Source organism: Pan troglodytes, chromosome 1 (genome assembly GCF_028858775.2).
Source record: "Pan troglodytes isolate AG18354 chromosome 1, NHGRI_mPanTro3-v2.0_pri, whole genome shotgun sequence".
Taxonomy (NCBI): Eukaryota; Metazoa; Chordata; class Mammalia; order Primates; family Hominidae; genus Pan; species Pan troglodytes.
The window spans coordinates 138,452,446-138,467,780 of record NC_072398.2 but is presented as its reverse complement, the minus strand read 5'-3'; the positions used below and the strand labels follow the sequence as shown (position 1 = coordinate 138,467,780).

The window sequence follows — 15,335 nt, the reverse complement described above, 5'->3', positions numbered from 1 at the left end:
CAAGTTTCATTCCCTCTCCTCTTTGCAATAGCATTGATATGGGAACTAGAGGAGAATTTTTTTTAATGGCAACATTTTAAAAAATAAGTTGAGGTAATTTGACAAAAGAGGAAAAGGAGACAGAAAAAGTATCACTAGGTCCTTCTCAAAAAAATTGAAACCATGGTGACAAAATGAAAAAATGTGACACGGAGTGGCATACACCAAGTTGTTTTATAGTCATTCCTTTCCATTAGAAAGAAATCAAGACACTTGAGTCCTAGAGCAATGTGCTGCTACATACTTTCTCTGTGACTCTGAGCTGATAAGAATCCATGTCTTTTGCAAAGGTCTAATGCAGACAATATACCTAATATTATAGGAGTGAGATATATACAAAACATACATACTTCTAACCATTTTGATAAAGTATGTACTAATTTTGCAAATTTTATCAGACTCTCTGAGTTACATTTCTAAACTGAAGTTATGGGAGAATATAGCATAAGGTGTGGGCATAAACTTTAGAAACAAAAAGAGGAGCTTTTCTACCTTATGGCCCTGGGCCATAAGTGACTACTGTTGTTGTGTTAATATACTGCTGCCACTGACAACAGCTAAGTAGATCAATCACCAAAATATTATTTATTACTCCAATGTTGGTAATAATACTTATTGAAGTTAGTATCTCTACCACCACTGCTTGCCCTGTCTTGAAGGAAACTGTGATTCCTAGAGGATTCACAGGATCCACAGGATTCCGAGAGAGCTAGGTCAGCTGTTGAGAGATTCAGACCTCAAGCAGAGAAAAACTGCTCTTTAGATGCCCAAGAGAAATGACTACTAAAAGGTTATTGTGGAGCTAACAGGAAAATAAAAGGAATAGAACAGCAGCAAAAACCACTAGACTGATAATAAGGATGTCTGAGTTCAATAATGAAGGATCTACCAATACTAAATAAAGTAGGAAAATCATAATTTCAATTAGCAATAATTGCGCCTCGGATAAACCTCACTGGCTACAATACTGCCACTGCGCAAAGCTGGAAAATCATAATTTTGTCAAACAACTATACCTTAACATTAACAAATCTAGTTTTGCATTGTATTATTTATAACCTAATTCCACTTAGAAATCAATAACCACTGGGAGCACTTCTTATGTGTTCTTATATATGCTGTAACACAAAGTAAAAATTATTTTTATTATAAATCAGTGTCTCTGACATCAGGTCTATTCTACTTAGAAAAGCGTATACTCCTGACAGCAACAAGAGCTTTAAAACTCAAAGCAGTTGGGAAGCTGAAGCAAAGCATCAGGAAACGGTTTCTGATTCCTACTTTGCTTTTATCTACCAGGATGTGTGATCTTGGGTAAGCCACTGAACTTTCACTGCCTATCTCCTATGAGCCAAACACCATGCTAGGCTTCTACATACATTACCTCAAATAACCCTCACAACTAATCTGAGTAGATAGTATTATCTTACTAAGGCTCAGAGAGAGGTTAAATAATCTAGCCTAAATTCATACAGCATGTGCAGAACTGAGTTGCAAAACCACCCTATATGACTCAAACCAAGTATCTCCATGATTCCTTTTCAGGACTAAAATCTGAGACTAAATAAAGAGTAAGACGGACTTAACATTTCAACAAAGCTGAAGAGATAATACTATATGCCATTTCCCTTCAAAGCTATGATTATCCTACCCCTGAATTCTGAAAACATTCCACCCAAACCCACTGCACACTCAATAACAAAGTTATATCCCTAGGGGGTAAAAGTGGCTGAGTACCACTATTTTAGGGCATGCAGTGAGGTATGCATAACAAGCTTTTAGCTCCATGATAAATTAAATTCTCTATAAATCTCTAAAGATGTTGTACAATATAAGATTTTCTTACCAACACTTTAATTATTTCCTCCTTGGTTAGAAAAAGATTACTCTTCATTAAATGTTAACAAATAAGATTTTAAACTACTGTAGATACAAGCTTTAGTAGAATATTATAGTAAAAATGTATCTATCATGAAGTTGAAATTTCATTTGGTGAAGATATTACTGTATGTTATTTTAACATGTTTAATCTTTTAAAATGCAAACTAAATATTTGTATTCAAATTATGCCTAGGAAAAAATACCCATATCCACTTATATTTAATAAAACAAAGATGCTTTTTAAACTCTCCAATCCAACTTAATAAAAAATTTCATTGGACATTTAATACTTATATTAACTTACCTGCATAAGCAACAATCCAACTATAAAAGCACTTCCTTGACAGTAACCAACCTCACGATCTACTAAAGAGTAAGCCTAAAAAGTAAAAAAAAGTTGTTCAAAATACATGGTAAGTTATACCTTCCTTCTCCAAAAAACCTAAAATTGGCAAGACAGGCAGATTAAAAACCATTTATTTTTGAGAAAAGCTCTTGCTTGCTTGTTATAGATGTTATCCTATACATATTTAAAAAGCAAATGTTTTATTACATGAAATTTTATTTTGACAATTTCCCAATCCAAACTTGCTAGCTCCTAAAGACTAAAATAAAATAAAATAAAATAAAATAAAATAAAGGAATTTGTAACAGGGCTTAAAAATCACGTAAAATTGACCTGGGCACAGTGGCTCGTGCCTATAATCCCAGCACTTTGGGAGGCAGAGGCAGGCGGATCACCTGAGGTCAGGAGTTCGAGATCAGCCTGGCCAACATAGTGAAACCCTGTCTCTACTAAAAACACAAAAATTAGCTGGGCGTAGTGGCGGGCGCATGTAATCCCAGCTACTAGGGAGGCTGAGGCAGGAGAATTGCTTGAACCTGGGAGGTGGAGGTTGCAGTGAGCCGAGATCACACCACTGCACTCCAGCCTGGGCAAAAAGAGTGCAACTCCATCTCAAAAAAAAAAAAAAAAAAAAAAAAATTCAAGTAAAATTTATATTGATGTATATAAAACTAGACTAGGTTTAAGGCAAAGGACTGGCGAAATTGAAATGATTTAACAAGAAATCAGTATTTCAAAGAGGTAGCTAAAAGAAAAAGTAACTGTGGGAAGGGAAATGGCAATATTGAAGAAAAAATGACAATGGTACACCTTTCAAGGGCTAAGTGCTCTTAACAGTGCTGGCCATAGAAAGCAGAAAAATTTGCTCACTGTAGGAACACAGATATGATAGGAGAAACCCACATCCCAGGTTTTGAACTTCACAGATGGTGAATTATTCCTTTTCATGAGGATCCCTCTATGATATGTGACTTATAAGCTATTCCATTTCCATCAACTAATGCTAAATAACGTAGTAAATGTTCTAACAAGTTCTCTATACTAGACAGTAATGCAGCATAAGAATTAAGGCAAAAATGATGCTAAAACCAATTTCACTGCCAAAGCAACTGATTATTGTGGTGGGAGGTCATGCTTCATCATGAAAAATGTATAATTTCAATCTTCCAGGAATTCATTTCATTTCAAAAAATGAATAAATAAAACTTACCTTCATTACATTAAATAAAACCTCCTGTCCAAGGCTATCTTTTTCCTTAAAAAAGTTGTGTTCAGGGTAAGTTCTAGCAATGTCCCTTCGGATCAATTTTTCACAAGGCGAGGTCATTTTCAGGAGTTCTGAATACTGATCCTTAATTGGCATACTTTGTGCACTGCATAAAAGTTGCCAAACTATTGCTCTAAAGTGATGGGGTATCCCTTTATGAACAAGTTCCTAAAAATAAAATAAAATTACAAAAATGAATTATTTAAGTGTCCTATCTTGCAAGCCAAGGAAGACTTATTAGGGGGTTGGAATGAAGTAGAAGACATCATTAAATTTGTAACTCACAAAGCTAGCTTTATAATAAGACTAGGGAACCCTGTAAGTCAAGGGTAAGATTGGGCCCTGGGTGTATCCTGTTCTAGTCAGGGGATTAATAATGATCATTTCACCTCAGTGTGTGGCCTCTTAAGGTAATGGACTTGAAACCTGCAGAGCTGTGAATGATGGTACAGTACCCAACATTCAAAGGGCTGTTGAAGGCAAAAAAAAAAAAAAAAAAAAAAAAGTAAAATACTGTTATTCAAGAATGCAGGATATCACAACTTCATTTCTGAATCAATAAAATGAGAGAATTTAATTTCTAAAACAATTTTCGGGCCGGGTGTAGTAGCTCACAACACTTGGAGAGGCGGAGGTAGGAAGACTGCTTGAGGCCAGGAGTTTGAGACCAGCCTGGGCAACAAAGCAAGACCCTATCTCTACAAAAAAGAAAATAAAAAATTAGCGAGGTGTGGTGACACACAACTGTAGTCATAGCTACTCAGGAGCCTGAGGCAGGAGAACAGCTTAAGCCCAGAAATTCGAGGTTATAGTGAGCTATGACTGCATCACTGCACTCCAGCCTGAGCAACAAAGTGAGTCTTTATAAAATAATAATAAGTAAATAAAATAATTTTCAGTTATATATTTCTACATGATCAGGACCTCTGTAACAACTGATGTCTACAAATTAAAACTTTTAGTGGTACAAGTAAGTGAAAACAAATAAAGCAGACCTCTTTAATATATAGCTTGGAAGTTGTATTTGGGGTTTTTTTCCTAATCCTCTATTAAGTTATGTCTGACGCACTATGGAATAAGAATAAGAACTTCAACAAAGAACATGAATACCTTAACTTGCTTTTCCTTCTTTTTGCGTACATCTTCCCATTCATTAACAATTCTTCCCCAAAGAATCCAAGAATCTTCTTCAAGGTGACTGAGGTTGCTAGAGGCTGATGAACTCGACACAAGAGAAGAGCCACTGTTTCTTCTTGACCCATTTACAGATCTTAAAGACTTACTATCCGTTTCTAACAATCTAAAATATAATTAAAAACTGTTCAAGATCTAATCGGACAGTGATATTAGAAGAGGCGTTGATGATACTTAGAGCTTTATTACTGCAATTTAACCATTGTTTTAAAATATAGTTTTAATAATATACATAATTTAAATAAATTTTGGTCACATCAATAAAATTACTGCTATATTTTTTTCACCTATTATAGCAGTTTGAAAATTTGAAAAAGCAAATTACGTTAAAAATTTTTGAGCTACTAGCCCCATTATAATTTCCCTTCGTCTCCATTAAAAATTCAAATTAGGGGAAATCTGATGAGAAAAGTATTTGGGTAGGCTTCAGGAAAAAAGAACTTATACTTGGAAGAGGTACAACAAATCTATGAAATAACCAATCCTAAAACGTTTACAATGTGTCTAAGGCTTAAAAGTAAGGCAGAGCCCCCAAAATTAACCAAATCACTTCTCTTTTTTCATTTTGCTTCACACATGCATAACCAATCTGCCCAAACAAAAAGTATTTATTTGGCCTATGCAGTGTTTGTGTAAAAACTGAGCTATTACTAATATACTAAAATTGGAGGATTTCACATATTTGCTTATATGCATTTATACTTTATTTATAATTCTAGATTCTCTTGAAAAATAAAAAGATAAGGCAAAACCGGTCCATATTCCTGCACAGTAAGAACAGGATATAGCTGCGTGGGAGCTTCTTCCTTCAAATGCAGAAGGACTTTAATCTGCTCACTTTCCATAATCCCTACAGTCTCCCCTAAAACTCAGGCCAGCTAACAGCTGCTATTTATTACTAGGTTTACACTGTTAAACTGGGACCTCCTCACTCATAAGGTCCCTGTTGAATTTTGAGCTTGCAACCCTGTGTTAGGCCTCCTCCGTATCTGTTGAAAGAAGGGTTAAGATAATTTCCAAGATCCAATCCATGACTAATCACTACATTAAGTCTTTTATTTCTAAAAGGAAGGTGGAAAACGTAGCTCTATCACTATTTAATATAGCTACTACTCACTTCCAGTAATTCTTCAGGAAAAGTCGTCTGCTTAGGCTACAACAAAAGCTCACAATACTAATTCATAAAATACAAAAGCTGAGAAAGAAAATAAACATATAGAGGTCAAATCCTATTTAACAGATTATAGAACCACCCTTTGAGAGCCAGATTTATATGCTACTCATCTTTATATCCCTTAGAACATTTAGCTCAATGCAAAGTATATTATCAAAATGAAATAAAATCATAAGTCCAAATTTTAAAATTCCAAATTCCAGGTATGCCATTTTCAATAACACAACAGTATAAACTGAACAAACAAATTCTATCCTTACTGAAGGAAAATTTAATATATTTTCATGGCAACAATAATTAAAATAAAATTTCCCAAATATTGCTAAAAACATAAAAACATACCAAACAGCCAAAGTGAGCATCAACTAATTATTCTAAATAATTTTATTTGAAAAAAATTATTTCAGAACAAGGTCTCTGAGGAAAATAAAAAGATAAAAAAAGAATTAATGATGATGTTTTACTTTAAATACTGTTTTAAAATACATATTATTTCAGTAAGTCCGTAATATATCTTATGGAAAAATTAGTTTACATAGGTAATTTTCCACATGATTCTAAACCCTAAGAATTGTAAATGCAATAAAGAAACAAATTTTACTGAAATAACCTGAATCCTAGTTATTTGCCATACTTATTTACTGACTGCTTGCTACATCTCAATTAAATTGCATCACTATCAACAGAGACATGCAGTTCAAAGAAAATAATGGTTTTCCTAAGTTAAACCTAAGTTCGAGGTGTAATCCAAGTATAGATGAAGAAGCACCTAAACAGAAGGCTTTTAGAGAGTCAAAAAGTCTTGGATTGCTGAGTTATTAATACAACTTCTAGGATAGGCACAAATATCAAGTGAATTCATGGCATTCGTGGGTTAGAGAAGATTAAGCAGTTAACCTTCCGAGAACATTGAAATAGCACATCCAATTATACAAAGCTGTGAGGAACGTTTACAAATAAAATATCTCAAGACATTACACTATTTAAAGATACTGTCCCTGCTTTATCTTATAAAATGGTTTAAAATAGATAAGCCTAAATATAACAAAACTATAAAACTCCTAAAAACAAAATACAGGAAAACCATAGCCGGGCGTGGTGGCTCATGCCTGTAATCCCAGCACTTTGGGAGGCCGAGGCGGGCGGATGACCTGAGGTTGGGAGTTCGAGACCAGCCTGACCAACATGGAGAAACCCTGTCTACTAAAAATATAAAATTAGCCGGGCATGGTGGCACATGCCTGTAATCTCAGCTACTAGGGAGGCTGAGGCAGGAGAATCGCTTGAACCTGGGAGGCGGAGGTTGCGGTGAGCCGAGATCGTGCCATTGCACTCCAGCCTGGGCAACAAGAGCGAAACTCTGTCTCAAAAAAAAAAAAACAAAAAAACAAGAAAACCTCTTCACAGCCTTTGGGGTAGGCAAAAATTTGTTTGCAGGACATAAGGAAACAGCAACTACAAAAGAAAAAATTGATTTAAAAACTGGACTTCACCGAAATTAAAGAGCTGTGCTCCTCAAAAGATACTATTTTAAAAATGAAAAGGCAAGCCAGACCAGAGAGTAAGAAGAAAAAAAAAAGTCTAAACACAGGTATCTGACAAAAGATAGTATACAGAATATATGAACCACTCTTAAAGTCAATAACTAAGAAACCAAACACCACACTTTAAAAAATGAGTAAGAGACGTAAACTGATACTTTCTAAACAAGATAATCAAATGGTCAATAAGTACTTGAAAAATGTTAGCATCTTTAGTCATCAATGGAAATGCAAGTTAAAACCAAACTATATACATATTAGAATGGCTACAATTCTAAAGACTGACCATACCAAATGTTGGCCAGGATGGAAGCAATTCTATCAATATTAAAAGTACAAAATAGTATAACACATTTGAGAACTGTTTGATAATTCCTCATACAGTTGAAATACATATCCATATGGTCCAGCAGTAAAATGAAATCATATGTACAAAGAAGACATAGTTGAAAGTTCATAGCAGCTTTATTCACAATAGCCCCAAACCAGAAACAATCCAAATGTTCAGAAAAATAAGTGATCAAATTGTGGTACATTCATTCAGTGTGATACTACTCAGCAATAAAAAGAAATAAACTGCTGATATGTGCATCAACATGGATGAATCTGATAGATATTAGTTAGAACGAAAGAAGCCAGGTGCAAAAGAGTACATACAATATGATTCCATCTATATAAAGTTCAAGAACAAGCATAATATAGAAGAAAATACAGGAATAAATCTTCATGACTTTGAGTTAGGTAAAGCCTTAAATATGACCAAAACTACAAGTGACAAAAGAAAAAACAGATACACTGGAATTCATCAAAATTAAAAACATTTTGTACTTTATTGGCTACCACCAAGAAAGTGGAAAGACAATCTACAGAATGGGAGAAAATACTTGCGAATCATAAGGGACTTGTATCTAGAATATATAAAGAACCCTTACAAATCAACAATAACGTGATTTAAAAATGGACAAAAGATCCGAATAAACATTTTTCCAAAGAAAACGGCCAATAAATACATAAGAAGATGTTCAACACCACTAGTCATCGGGAAAAAGCAAATTGAAAACACAATGAGATAGTTTACAACCATTAAGATAGTTACAATCGAGATGACAAATAACAAACAGTTAAGTGTTTGTGAGAATATGGAGACAATGGAACTCTCATACACTACTTGTGGGAATGTAAAATGGTACAAGCACTTCAGCCTGGCAGTTCCTCAAATGATAAGCACAAAATTACCATGACTCAGCAATTCCACTCTTAGGTATATATCCAAAAGAAATGAAAATTTATATCCATCAAAAACTTACATATAAGCATTCATAGAAACATTATTCATGATATCAAAAAAAAGAAAAATCCAAGTGTCCATCAACTGATGAATGGATTAAAAAAACATGGTATACCCAAACAATGGAATACCAGCCACGAGAAGGAATTATATTCTGATACACACTATGACATCCATGAACCTTGAAAACATGATGTTAAGTTAATGAAGCCAGTCACAAAAGGGCACATATTCCATGAATACATTTATATGAAATATCTAGAAGAAAGAAAATAGATCAGCAGCTGCTGAGGGCTGTAGTAGGAGTGAAGGTAGTCAGGAAAACATAGACTGCTAATGTGTGTGCAGTTTCTTTTTGGAGTGATGAAAAAAATTCTAAAATTGATTGTGTTGACAACTGCACAATTCTGTGAGTAGACAAAACACAACTGAACTGTAAACTTTAAGTGGGGGAATTAAATATATGGTATATGAATATCTGAATAAAGCCATTATACAAAAAAGAACAGGTAGAAGAGAAGTTTTGACAGAGGGTGGGGTTGCTAGAAAGGACACAAAGGAATTTTCTGAGATGATGGACATTTTCTAACATGATAGAAACTTTCTAAGTCTTAATAGGTATGTGGGTTATACATAGGTATATACATTCTTTGAAATTCGAACTCTACACTTAAGAACTACACATTTCTCTGCATATTATTCATCAATTTTTATCACTTCATCAATATTTGTGAAAAATATTATCTATTTAATGGCACTAGGGATAGTAAAAATTCGGTGAGAAATGACTGCATTTTATTATTGTAAGCCCTTCTGAACTTTTTAAAACCGTAACTATTACTTTTTGTAAAAGATTATTTTGGGTATATTTTATAAATAAAGGAAGATATAAACATGACTTCATATTTGCCTTTTCAAATTTCCTGGTCATTCCAGCAAATTTTAAAATTCTCTAAAGAAAAACTTTAGAATTTTTATAATGAAGAAGTCTTTCTCTGTGAGAGAGTCGGAACATTTTGCAGAAGTAGTAACACTTGAATTGATACCATGAAGTCTCTCCCCAGTGAACTATAGCATGTATTTTCCTATAGCATGTAGAAAAATAATTTACGTGTTCCTCAAGAATATGTAAACTTTATAGACTATGTAGTTAGAATCAAGCATTTTTATTCCTTATTGCTAAACGTGACGATGAACAACTCAAGAAGGCTTTTAAACAGGTTTCCACCTAGTTTCTGTATAATTAAGGTAGTCTGGCATGGTGGGGGAGGGGCGCACTGCCTGAAAGTCAACAATTTACAAAGCCTTGAGCTTGGCAGCTGGGAAAATGGTAATACAGCATTACTCATAGGTCTGTGGGCTAGTGAGAAGTATATCTAAAACTTTTTCACATATTTTCCTCCTCCCAGATCACATGGGTGCACTGCCTTACATGGATTTATTGCAAAGCAAAAAAAAAAAAAAAAAAAAAAAAAAAAAAAAAAGGGAGGCCGAGGCAGGTGGATTGCTTGAGCCCAGGAATTTGAGACCAAACTGGGCAACATGGAGAAACCCCATCTCTACTAAAAATACAAAAAATTAGCCACGTGTGGTAGCGCACACCTATAGTCTCAGCTACTGGGGGGCTTTGGTGGAAGAATCTCCTGAGCCCCGGAAGTTGAGACTGCAGTGTGCCATGATCGCACTGCACCACTGCACTCTAGCCAGGGTGACAGAGTGAGATCCTGTCTCGATAAAAAAGCAGGGGGGATGGTGGGGGAATAATTCACCTCACTTCCCATCCCATCCCATCATAATCTCCTTCTAACACAAGAATTCTGACTATCACAGATTAAAGAAAAAGAATACTGTCCAAGCAGGAATATTGTACATTGTAATCTAAGGTGTCCCTATAGGTTTGTGTAGCCTCCTGGCCATTTCTAATATTCCACTTTTATACAGTAAATAATTCACAGGCCTAAATTCATTCATTCTCCCAGAATGACAGACTAGGACATAAGACATTGTTTTTCTATCAACAAGGGAACACACAATCCTGTCTCCTAACTGGGTCACTACAGGTTTCTCTTAGAGTAGCTCCTGATCCAAGGGCAGCCACTGAAACTGGCTACAGCCACACAATAGTGAAATTGGGGTGGGGTGGGGGGTGCCAATATACCAACTGGACTCCAAACAGTATTAAAGATGGAGAGTCTAGGAGTGGTTGCTTCTGGAAGTTTGGTAGACTTTGTAGGGAGAAAGCATTTCCAGTTCCCTAATGGGTGGGACTGGGGAATAAGTTGAGAACAAGAAAATATTCCAGCATGGAGAATAGCCTCGGTCTTATCTTAGACAGATGACCTTCACCGTATCTTTGCTTCTGAGAATCAAAACTTCTTATCGAGATGCCACCTATGTAAGGAAAATGACAGAGTACAGACTTCACGATGGCCATATAAGAAAAAAGAATAGCTTGTGTATGGCAGCATGCAGATGATAAACAGCCCCCCAAAAAGGCTTATCTATAATACTATGATTTGAAAATACAAAGGAGGAAAGGGAAAAGAATGAGTTCTCTTTTGAGTATTTGGAGTTTGAAGTACTTGGGGGAAAATCCATGTAGACAATAAGCACAGCAGTTGAAAAGACAAATCTGAAGTTCATAAGCAAGGTGAACACCACAAACAAAAATCTGGTAATTATCTGAAAACAGTTGATATTAAACTTTTTGAGTATCCTATTGTACTCAGCATAATGTTTTCCTATGGATACCAGAACTCAGAAAGCAGGATACAACAGCAACTGGTCAACATGCCAGTTGGTAATTTATAAACTGCTAAGATAATTTATAAGGAGCTAAGAAAGGATCTAAGGAAGAAAAACGCTGTATGATACAAACACCTGGGAAGCTAAATACACTGGCACTTAAAAGTGCAGTAGTCCCAGCTACTTGGAAGGCTGAAGTAGAAGGACTGCTTGAGCCCAGGAGGTCAAGGCTTCAGTGAGCCAGGATCACACCACTGCACTCTAGTCTACGTGACAGAGCAAGACCCTGTTTCAAAAAAAAGGCAGAGAGATTTATTACGGAGGAGGCAACTTTTCAAACACAAGGTTCAAACATCTCTTTGTAATGTAACACCAAAGAAACAAGATATGAATGTGCAGCAACTTGCCAGGTAAAAGAATGGAAAATGATTAACAAAAAACTTATTTCAGTCCATTTGAGCTTCTATAACAAAATATCTTGGACTGGGTAATTTTTAAACAACAGAAATTTATTGCTCACAGTTTGGAGGGTGGGAAGCCCAAGATCAAGGCACCAGCAAGTTTGGCATAAGATAAGGACATTCCTCACAGATGGAGGCCTTTACGGGCCCTCACATGGTGGAAGGGGCAAAGGACTCCCTCAAGCCTCTTATAACCACACTAATCCCATTTATGAGGATTACAGACTCCCAAAGGCCCAATATATTAATACCATCACCTTTGGGATTAGCTTTCAACACATGAATTTTAGAGGGTAACAAAAAGACCATAGCAAAACTACATGCCTAACCCAGAGAGGAATCACATCCTTTCACATCAACAAAACCAAGCACAAATTCATGTCTCAGAGCAATAGAAATACTGTAACAATGAGAGAATTCAGAGAAGACACAAGGAATTAGGACAGGAAACAACTCAGAGACAACACAGAAGAAAGATACCTAAATGACAGGGATTTCTCTAGTTCTGAAAAATAGATTTTTTTTTTTTCTGTGTTTAAGATCAGGGCTTGGAGAAGGTTTATAGGCTCCTCCCAAATATTATGATCAGAAACTAATAGTATGGAGATTATTTTATACAGACATTCCAGAAAAACAAGCCTAGCCGACTTCAGTCTTAAGATTTCTTAATTTCAAGAGACTATCTTAGGCTAAGCTAGTTGCCACAGAAAAGGTAATATAATAAATTGTTTAATTAATTACACCATCAAATTCTTTAGGAAATCAGAGAACTGATAAAAAAATTTAAAACAATCCTCAATGAAAATAATAAGAACAAAGACTTCAAATGAAGATCTACAGACCTTTCCTATGATTAAAAATACATGAATTTTTAAATAGAGCCTTGAAAATATCTATTTTGCTTGCAAGCTCTTCACTTCCTTGGTGTTGCTGGATGTTTTATGGAGAGTATCCTCAGGAAAACTGAGGTAATGCTATGGTGGTAAAATTATAAATATAAGATGGACATTAGGTCATCTAGATCAGCCTGTCCAAAAGAGATATAATGCAGTTCACTTATGCAAAGCTAAATGTTCTAATCACTACAATTAAAAGCTTTTAAAAAAAGATGAAAAATATATATATAAGATATATATATTAAGATATATCTTAAATAGAGATGGGGTCTTGAGAGGCTGGTCTCGAACTCCTGGGCTTAAGCAATCCTCCCACCTAGGCCTCCCAAAGTGCTACCATTAGAGGAGTGAGCCACCAGGCCCAGCCTGAAATTAATTTTAATAATTTATTTTATCAAATACAGTTGAAATGTCACTTCAACAGGTAAACAAAATTTTTTCAATTACCAAGATAGTCTCTTTTTCAAATCAAGTTTTAAAATCTAGTACATATTTTACTCTTACAGTATATCACAAGTCAAACCAGCCAGATTTTGGGTACTCAATTGCCACATATGGTTACTGGCTACCATACTACACAATACTAGTATTGTCTAGTATTGCCTTTTCTTTTTTCATTTTATGGTAGACAATATGGTCGACCATACTAGACCATACTAGATCTAGATTTTGGTAGGATATAAAGATACATAAATTAAGTCTTCAAAGATTCCTGTTGACTATATTTTTAAAAATCATAAAATACATTTGCTAGTTTAAAAAGAACCCTTTCTGGCCAGGCGCAGTGGCTCACACCTATAATCCCAGCACTTTGGGAGGCTGAAACGGGCCAATCGCTTGAGGTCAGGAGTTTGAGACCAGCCTGGCTAACATGGTGAAACCCCATCTCTACCAAAAACTACAAAAATTAGCCAGGCACAATGATGCATGCCTGTGATCCCAGCTACTTGGGAGGCTGGGGTCAGAGAATCACTTGAACCCAGGAAGCAGAGGTTGCAGTGAGCCGAGATTGCACCACTGCACTCCAGCCTGGCCGACAGAGTGAGACCCTGTCTCATAAATCAATAAACCACTTCTTTTTCTTCATTCTCATATCTCAGCCCCCAAAATATGCTAAAAAGCAAAATATGATTCCAAATAACAGAATATAAAACGGAACAAATATGGCTGCAATGCCAAAGTTTTAAACCACGCAAATAATGGCTCACTCAAAATTTAAATTAGCAACATTCCCCTCCTTAATTAAAATGCAATCCTATTATACTTGAGACTTACCTCCATAAATTCATCTCTGCCAAAGCCTTTGTGATTTTAAAATGAAAAAAGAAAAGCACATTTAACACACAAGGGGAAAAAAAAACTATCCGATTTCAACTTTAAAGCTATCAATTATTAACTTTCATCAAATAGATCTTTGACATTACATTAAACCATTTCTTCACATCTTTCTGGGGTTGCTACATGCACTTATTTTTAAAAAGTAATAGCTGCAGTAAAACTATGAAAAGAAAAAAGTTTCTTCATAGAATTTGATATTTTCATGTTTCTTAAATTTTAATTTTCTAAAATGTTGTTATTTTTATACTTTCTGAATCAAAGAGAGTGAACACAACCAGAGAATCATCTACATTTGGGGAAGGGAAGAATAAATCCTAAATAAAAGCATCTACTTTGTTATGCTACAAAGTGTAAGTTGTATCTCATAATTTTTACTTTAGATATATAACTTACATATCTATATTACAAACCACAGAAGTAGAGAGAATTCAAATTATTATCCTTGCAATTTTTCCCCAGACTTACTAGTTGGTGGGGCGACAGGACAGAACAGGAAGAAGAGCACTAAAGCTTAGTGTTTGTCATTTTACTTTATTTAATCTTATTTTTCAAAGAGAGGGTCTTGCTCTGTCACTCAGGCTGGAGTATAGTAATGTGATCAGAGCTCACTGCAACCTTGAATTTCTGGGCTACAGCAATACTTCTGCCTCAGCCTCCTAGGTAGCTAGGACTACAGGAACATGCCATCACACCCAGCTAATTCTTTTATTTTCTGTACTGATGGGGTCTTGCAAATGTTGCCCAGGCTGGTCTTGAACTCCTGGCCTCGTGCAATTCTCCCACCTCGGACTCTCAAAATCCTGGGATTACAGGCATGAGCCACTGCACCTAACCTTTACTTTTAACTAAAGTCAGAGAGATGTTTTTCCACCAGGATTGTTCTCCCAAGGCAAAACAAGACTCATTCTCTACATATAAATCCTTCCCATGGATTCTGAGTTTTAATGATTTTTTTTTCTTTTTTTTTGAGATGGAGTCTCGCTCTGTCGCCCACGATGGAGTGCAGTGGCACGATCTCGGCTCACTGCAACCTCTGCCTCCCAGGTTCAAACAATTCTCCTGTCTCAGCCTTCCAAGTAGCTGGGACTACAGGTGCCTGCCACCATGTCCAGCTAATTTTTTTGTATTTTTAGTAGAGACAGGGTTTCACCATATTGGTCAGGGC

The 15,335-nt window shown here is 35.6% G+C and overlaps 1 protein-coding gene and 1 pseudogene across 12 annotated transcripts in view; both read right to left on the bottom strand.

The window, feature by feature from the left end:
- The window catches only part of EVI5 (ecotropic viral integration site 5), a 281,694-nt gene that overhangs the window by 191,049 nt on the left and 75,310 nt on the right, over positions 1-15,335 (bottom strand). For 10 of the 12 annotated variants that reach the window (XM_009425371.5, XM_009425383.5, XM_001153700.7 and 7 more), the window contains 3 exons: positions 4,644-4,833; positions 3,477-3,701; positions 2,225-2,299 (listed from right to left, as the gene is read on the bottom strand). In XM_009425371.5, the coding sequence (XP_009423646.1) occupies positions 2,225-2,299; positions 3,477-3,701; positions 4,644-4,833 (490 nt within the window). Of the gene's footprint in view, positions 1-2,224; positions 2,300-3,476; positions 3,702-3,922; positions 4,004-4,643; positions 4,834-14,107; positions 14,204-15,335 lie in introns of those variants that run through there. The other 2 variants (XM_063799583.1, XM_009425408.5) reach the window with 2 other exon arrangements.
- On the bottom strand, positions 909-1,024 carry LOC112206933 (U4 spliceosomal RNA; annotated as a pseudogene).